Source organism: Tupaia chinensis, unplaced genomic scaffold, assembly GCF_000334495.1.
Source record: "Tupaia chinensis unplaced genomic scaffold, TupChi_1.0 Scaffold000548_1, whole genome shotgun sequence".
Taxonomy (NCBI): Eukaryota; Metazoa; Chordata; class Mammalia; order Scandentia; family Tupaiidae; genus Tupaia; species Tupaia belangeri.
In genome coordinates, this window is record NW_006160060.1 from 247,921 (window position 1) to 254,771 (window position 6,851).

A 6,851-nucleotide genomic window follows, 5' to 3' on the forward strand; every position below is an offset into this window, starting at 1 on the left:
CCTAGGGCGACGGCGGCGGCCAGGGCGGGGCCTGAGCGCGCCCGCGCACCCTCCTGCCCTCCCAGGTGACGACCAACCCCCAGGATGGCGGAAGCGCACCAGGCTGTGGCCTTCCAGTTCACGGTGACCCCAGATGGGGTCGACTTCCGGCTCAGTCGGGAGGCCCTGAAACACATCTACCTGTCTGGAATCAACTCCTGGAAGAAACGCCTGATTCGCATCAAGGTGGGCGCAAGTGGTTCTCCCGACCACTTCCTCCTGGCAGCTGCAGAACAGCTGTCGAGTAGAGGCTAAGCGTCTGCTGGTACCCTAATGTTGGGGCCTGTCACCACTTAGCTGGCAGTTCTGCCAGACACAGGCACTGGCGGTGCAGAAACCAGAGTGCTCAAGGAGTGCTCAGACACCTTAGGGAGCTGCAGGTGCCAGGGAGTGTGGAGGAGGACTAGATAGGTGCAGGAGAGCAGGAGCCCATTTCCAGGACCTCCTGGGCCCTGCTTACCTAGCACCTTCCTGCTCCATGGGGTGCCTGTTTCTGCTCCACAGAATGGCATCCTCAGGGGTGTTTACCCTGGCAGCCCCACCAGCTGGCTGGTCGTTGTCATGGCAACAGTAGGTTCCTCCTACTGCAACGTGGACATCTCCGTGGGGTTAGTCAGTTGTATCCAGAGATGCCTCCCTGAGAGGTAAGAAGCCAGCAGGCAAAGCTGGGCCCCAAGGGCTTGGGCTCCCAAGGCTAGGGTTCCTGAGCTCAGCAGATACAGGACAGTAGCCACTGGTCGACAGGAGCACCATCATTTCAGTCCCACAGCAGCTCCTTTGATGCACTAAGACGTGTGTGCTCAGGAAATTTCCACCCTGAGATAGTTCACAGTTATCAACTGCAGGGCCGAAATGGCCCCAAGGCTGGCCTCCAGTGGCCTCCTAAAGTCCTCATCCTTCTCTGATAGGTGTGGCCCCTACCAGACCCCGCAGACTCGGGAACTTCTCAGCATGGCCATCTTCTCCACGGGGGTCTGGGTGACAGGCATCTTCTTCTTCCGCCAAACCCTGAAGCTGCTTCTTTCCTACCACGGGTGGATGTTTGAGATGCACGGCCAGACAAGTCACTTCACTAGGATCTGGGCTGTGAGCAAGAGCTGGTGGAGGGGTTCAGGGTCTGGCTTGAGACTCTGGGGGCCCAGAGGGGAGACACCCATTGGAAACTGGTATTAGGGCCAGGGTGGTTCTGAAGGTCTCAAGTGTTTGCTGGTTTCTTTCTGTGGGCCTGCACACCAGCACTCTGCTCTGTACCCCTAGATCTGTGTTCGCCTTCTGTCCAGCCGGCGACCCATGCTCTATAGCTTCCAGACATCTCTTCCCAAGCTTCCTGTGCCCAGTGTGCCAGCTACAATCCAGCGGGTGAGGGCCTGGGCCAGACATCTTGGTGGGCAGGGAAGGCTGATTCAGAGGCCTCGTCCAAACACAAGAGGCTTGCCTGTGCAGAGTGGGCTTGAGTGCAGTGGGGATGGGGTGGAGAAGAGAAGTGGGAAGAGGGTGAGGACAGAGGCAGCTGTGCTGTCTGGCCCCCATGGTGACTATAACTGGGCTGGGCAGTACCTGGAATCTGTGCAGCCCTTGTTGGATGATGAGGAGTATTACCGCATGGAGGCACTGGCCAAAGAATTCCAGGACAAGACTGCTCCCAGGCTGCAGAAATACCTGATACTCAAGTCGTGGTGGGCAACTAACTATGTAAGTAGGTCTTCTGGGCCTCACTTTGCCTGCCTTATGTCCTGGCTGCCTATCCCCCAGCTCTAATCTCCACCCACCCACAGGTGAGTGACTGGTGGGAAGAATACATCTACCTTCGTGGCAGGAGCCCTCTCATGGTGAACAGCAACTATTACGTCATGGTAAGGCCTTGAGCCACACAGGGCTCCTGGGCAGAGGACCTGGTGGGCACCACAGGTGGCCTCCGTGGGTAAGTGGGAGTTAAAGAGTGAGAGAAAAGGAAGGACTGGAGATCCTGAAAGAGTAGGTTCAGGACAATGGGAATCCTAAAAGTGAGAAGGGTCCAGAGACCTCTCTCAGAGTCTCTCAGCTCACTGCCCCACCCAGCTCAGGCTTTGTCACTTCTGTTCCCTCCTTGGCCTCCCAGCCATGGGTTCCCAGCTGCCCTGATACACTGCTCAGTAACTTCCTACAATATGCATTACTATCCCATTGCAGAACCAAACTACAGGACAAGGACCAGGCTTCAAGAGCTCATTCTCTGCACCCCCCATGTGACCAGCCCTCCTCCTGACTCCCACACACACCCAGCTGCACAGCACACCTGTCCCACTGCACAGAGCACTCTGCACTCTGAGCAGCCTGCCATACACCCTCCTCCCTCAGCTGCCCCAAGAAATGCACACACAACACGTCCATACCAGAGGCTCTCAAGTTATCTTTTAGTGGTAGAGCCCCTTTCTCTGTAAAATAAGCCAAATGTGAACAAGTAAAATAGGTTATAAAAAGGCAGCTTAGGTCAGAGCTGGAGCAGAGGAGCAACACAATCGGCAACGCATTTCCAGTTCCCTCTGATCATGTGTAAGATGGATAAAAAAGGAGCCGGTCACTTCAGACAGAGGTGCCCACCTTCAGAATGCTCTCTCTGTAGGACCTTGTGCTTGTGAAGAGCACAAACGTGCAGGCCGCCCGCCTAGGAAACGTAGTCCATGCCATGATCATGTATCGCCGTAAGCTGGACCGTGAAGAGATCAAGCCCGTGAGTTGAGTCAGGGTTGAGGGTGGGATGGGAGAGGAGGCCTGAGTCTGAGCCATCCTGGGCCACCCACTGTTCCAGGTGATGGCACTGGGCATGGTGCCCATGTGCTCCTACCAGATGGAGAGGATGTTCAACACCACTCGGATCCCGGGCAAAGAGACAGGTACCAAGCCATAGCCAGGCACTTCTCAGAATCTAGTCCTCTCCCAGCTGTGGGTCCACAGTGGCTAGGAGTCCTGCCACCTGCTCACTGCCAAGCCTCCCCACTGCCCCAGGGTCATGGAACTGTGGAAAGCAGGCCATTCACGACAAATACTAAACATTTGCTACACACCGGCCTACTACTGGGACCCTGAGGGCCCTCCCAGGGCTCCCTGTGCACAGGGAAGGGAGATGCTGAGCAGGAGCAGCAGGAGAAGCACTGCGTGCAAGTGGGATGTAGGAGAAGCACATGCCCTCCTTGGAGCCCACGGGGCAGGTGAGAGGGCTCACCCAGGACCCTGGCAGGCAGCAGCCTTCCCTGTTTCTCACACGGTCCTTGAGCTGTGTCCTTTCCCAGCACCTGAACTTCCTCTGGGATGAAGTACCTCGCCTGAGAGGTACTGGGGGCACCCAGCACAGCCTGGCTTAGCACACCTGGACCCTGCTCCAGGGGAAGGAAGGACCAGAGAAGGCAGAGCAGGCCCTGGAGTGGCCACTCAGTGCACAGGATGTGGGCCCTTTCCAGAGCAGAGGTGGGCAGTGGGGTGCTCCTGCAGTCCTGCCCCAGCCCTCCCACCAGCCTCTGTTGCAGACACACTGCAGCACCTTTCGGACAGCCGGCACATCGCTGTCTACCACAAGGGCCGCTTCTTCAAGGTGTGGCTCTACGAGGGCTCCCGTCTGCTCAAGCCTCGCGACCTGGAGTTGCAGTTCCAGAGGATCCTGGACGACCCCTCCCTGCCTCAGCCTGGGGAGGAGAGGCTGGCAGCCCTTACTGCAGGGGGAAGGTATCTGAGCTTATGGAGAGGGGCTGTCCTGGCCAAGGTTCAGGTCCCACGAGGAGAGGGCTTGGCTCTGCCTGCTGTCAGAAACGGGCTGCATTGCCATGGAGGGTGGCCAAGAAGGACCTGTGAGGGACACTGGTGGCAACAGCTGGGCCACCAGGCAGTAGCCAGGTGGGAGTGCACGGAGGACAGGGTAGCCTTCAAGATGAGCTGGGACCCAGGAGGCACCCTCACCCGAAGTCCACGATGCCCCCCAGGGTGGAGTGGGCGCAGGCACGCCAGGCCTTTTTCAGCTCTGGCAAGAACAAGGCTGCTCTGGAGGCCATTGAGCGTGCCGCTTTCTTCGTGGCTCTGGATGAGGAGTCCCACTGCTACGACCCCGAAGATGAAGCCAGCCTCAGCCTCTACGGCAAGGCCCTGCTGCATGGCAACTGCTACAACAGGTACAGTGCCTCCTGGCCCTACAGGTTAGAGTTAAGGGTTCACAAGTCTGGTTAGGATTGGAGGTTAAGGTTACAGTTAGAGATTATAGTTAGAGTTCAGGGGTCTGGGTTAGTATGTTAAAGTTAAAAATTAGGGTTGGAGTTTAGGGTTAAGGTTAGTGTTTTGCTCTATTGGTAGGGTTAAAGGTTACTGTTAGGGTTAGAGGTTATGGTCAGGGTTAAAGATTAGGTATATAGGTTAAAGTTCAGTTTAGGATTAGTGTTTAGACCTAGGGTTAGAACCATAGTGTTAAGAGTTTATGGTTAGGGTTAGAGTTTACAGGGTAGAGTTAGGATTAGAGTTAGCAGTGTGGGATTAGGGTTAGTTAGTGAGTATGGTTAAGGTTGCTGGTTAGTGTTCAAGATTAGCATTATGGCTGGAGTTCATGAGGTAGGTTTAGGGTTTAGGTTAAAGTTGAGATTAGAGGTTATAATTAGGGTTAAGGTTAGGGTTAGGTTAAGGTTAGGGTTAGTGTTAAGTTTTAAAAATAGTGCTAGGGTTAGGGTTAGGGTTTGGGTTTAGGGTTATGGTGAGGGTTAGGGTTAGGGTTAGGTTAAGGTTAGGGTTAGTGTTAAGTTTTAAAAATAGTGCTAGGGTTAGGGTTAGGGTTTGGGTTTAGGGTTATGGTGAGGGTTAGGGTTAGGGTTAGGTTAAGGTTAGGGTTAGTGTTAAGTTTTAAAAATAGTGCTAGGGTTAGGGTTAGGGTTTGGGTTTAGGGTTATGGTGAGGGTTAGGGTTAGGGTTAGGTTAAGGTTAGGGTTAGTGTTAAGTTTTAAAAATAGTGCTAGGGTTAGGGTTAGGGTTTGGGTTTAGGGTTATGGTGAGGGTTAGGGTTAGGGTTAGGTTAAGGTTAGGGTTAGTGTTAAGTTTTAAAAATAGTGCTAGGGTTAGGGTTAGGGTTTGGGTTTAGGGTTATGGTGAGGGTTAGGGTTAGGGTTAGGTTAAGGTTAGGGTTAGTGTTAAGTTTTAAAAATAGTGCTAGGGTTAGGGTTAGGGTTTGGGTTTAGGGTTATGGTGAGGGTTAGGGTTAGGGTTAGGTTAAGGTTAGGGTTAGTTCATTAGATCTGTGTAAATGATCTCGTTGACATCTTCTTCCTCGCTCAGCCCTTGGTCTCCTCCTCCTTCAGGTGGTTCGACAAGTCTTTCACTCTCATTTCTTTCAAGAATGGTCAGTTGGGCCTCAACACAGAACATGCATGGGCCGATGCGCCCATCATCGGACACCTCTGGGAGGTAACAGGCTGGACAGGATATATGCAGGACAGGCTGAGGGGATGCAGCCAGACTCAGCCTGACCCTCTCTCTGCAGTTTGTCCTGGGTACTGACAGTTTCCACCTGGGCTACACAGACAGCGGGCACTGCCTGGGACAACCAAACCCTGAGCTGGCTCCTCCTCTGCGGCTACAGTGGGATCTTCCTGCACAGGTGTGCAAGCCGAGAAAGGGTAGGGCAGGTGTGAGGGTGAGGATACGTTAAGTCCTCTGCCTTCCCCGGTCCCCCAGGTCTAGCTCTCACAGGGAAGGAACAGGGACTTTTCTGGGTTCTAAATCGGGTCCAAACTATTCACAGGGGAACGGAAACCCAAGGCCTTGTATAGATTGAGAGATGTGAAATGTAAGGCTCAGGTCCAGATCCACCTGCTAGCACCTCCCTCCTCCCCACAAAGCCCAGCCTGGCACCTGATGTCCCCTTCTCCTGAAGATGCTGGGCCAGCTTTCCCGTTCAGCCATCACTTAAACTCACGTCCCCTAGGTGTGACCCCGAGTCCTGCTTAGAAAACCCTACTCCCAACTGACCCTTTCCATGTCTCGGCAGTGCCAGGCAGCCATCGAGAGTTCCTACCGGGTGGCCAAGGCACTGGCAGATGACGTGGAGCTCTACTGCTTCCAGTTCCTGCCCTTTGGCAAAGGCCTCATCAAGAAATGCAGAACCAGCCCTGATGCCTTCGTGCAAATCGCGCTGCAGCTAGCTCACTTCCGGGTAGGCTCTGGTTGCTGGGAGGGCCAGTGACAGCAGAGTCTGATGCCAGATTCACCCCTCTGTGTACCCCAGGACAGGGGCAAGTTCTGTCTGACCTATGAGGCCTCGATGACCAGAATGTTCCGTGAGGGACGGACCGAGACTGTGCGTTCCTGTACCAATGAGTCCACAGCCTTTGTTCAGGCCATGATGGAGGGGTCCCGTATGGTGAGCCCCACCCTGTTCCTTACCTGTTTCTGCCCTTATGCTCTAGACTGAGCCAGGGAGGTGCAGGCGCCCGCAGCGCTCTCCTCCATACCCAGAGATCACAGTCCCACATCTGCCTCAAGGGTCAGGGCCATTCTCCACCCCTGTACTTCTTCCCCCCAGAAAGCAGACCTCCAGGACCTCTTCCGGAAAGCTTCTCAGAAGCACCAAAACATGTACCGCCTGGCCATGACAGGGGCGGGGATTGACAGGCACCTCTTCTGTCTTTATCTGGTCTCCAAATACCTAGGGGTCAGCTCCCCTTTCCTGGCTGAGGTCAGTGTTGATGATGGGCGTGTCCTCTGTTCCCTGCTCACTCGGGCCCTTTCCAGCTAGGCCAACTTACTTACCACACACCCACCAGGCCAAATCTTGGGGGGGGGGGGGAGCGGGGGGATCAGGTAGG

General features: G+C 54.8%; 1 protein-coding gene across 2 annotated transcripts in view; it reads left to right on the forward strand.

The window, feature by feature from the left end:
* Nucleotides 1-6,851, forward strand: part of CPT1B (carnitine palmitoyltransferase 1B) — a 9,704-nt gene that overhangs the window by 971 nt on the left and 1,882 nt on the right. For both annotated transcript variants that reach the window (XM_006157564.3, XM_006157565.2), the window contains exons 2-16: nucleotides 66-225; nucleotides 544-683; nucleotides 948-1,125; nucleotides 1,297-1,398; nucleotides 1,594-1,731; nucleotides 1,815-1,892; nucleotides 2,642-2,749; nucleotides 2,828-2,912; nucleotides 3,543-3,738; nucleotides 3,993-4,178; nucleotides 5,346-5,451; nucleotides 5,528-5,644; nucleotides 6,035-6,199; nucleotides 6,272-6,406; nucleotides 6,569-6,721. In XM_006157564.3, the coding sequence (XP_006157626.1) occupies nucleotides 85-225; nucleotides 544-683; nucleotides 948-1,125; nucleotides 1,297-1,398; nucleotides 1,594-1,731; nucleotides 1,815-1,892; nucleotides 2,642-2,749; nucleotides 2,828-2,912; nucleotides 3,543-3,738; nucleotides 3,993-4,178; nucleotides 5,346-5,451; nucleotides 5,528-5,644; nucleotides 6,035-6,199; nucleotides 6,272-6,406; nucleotides 6,569-6,721 (2,028 nt within the window). In that variant the 5' untranslated portion in view covers nucleotides 66-84. The remainder of the gene's footprint in view (nucleotides 1-65; nucleotides 226-543; nucleotides 684-947; nucleotides 1,126-1,296; nucleotides 1,399-1,593; nucleotides 1,732-1,814; nucleotides 1,893-2,641; nucleotides 2,750-2,827; nucleotides 2,913-3,542; nucleotides 3,739-3,992; nucleotides 4,179-5,345; nucleotides 5,452-5,527; nucleotides 5,645-6,034; nucleotides 6,200-6,271; nucleotides 6,407-6,568; nucleotides 6,722-6,851) is intronic.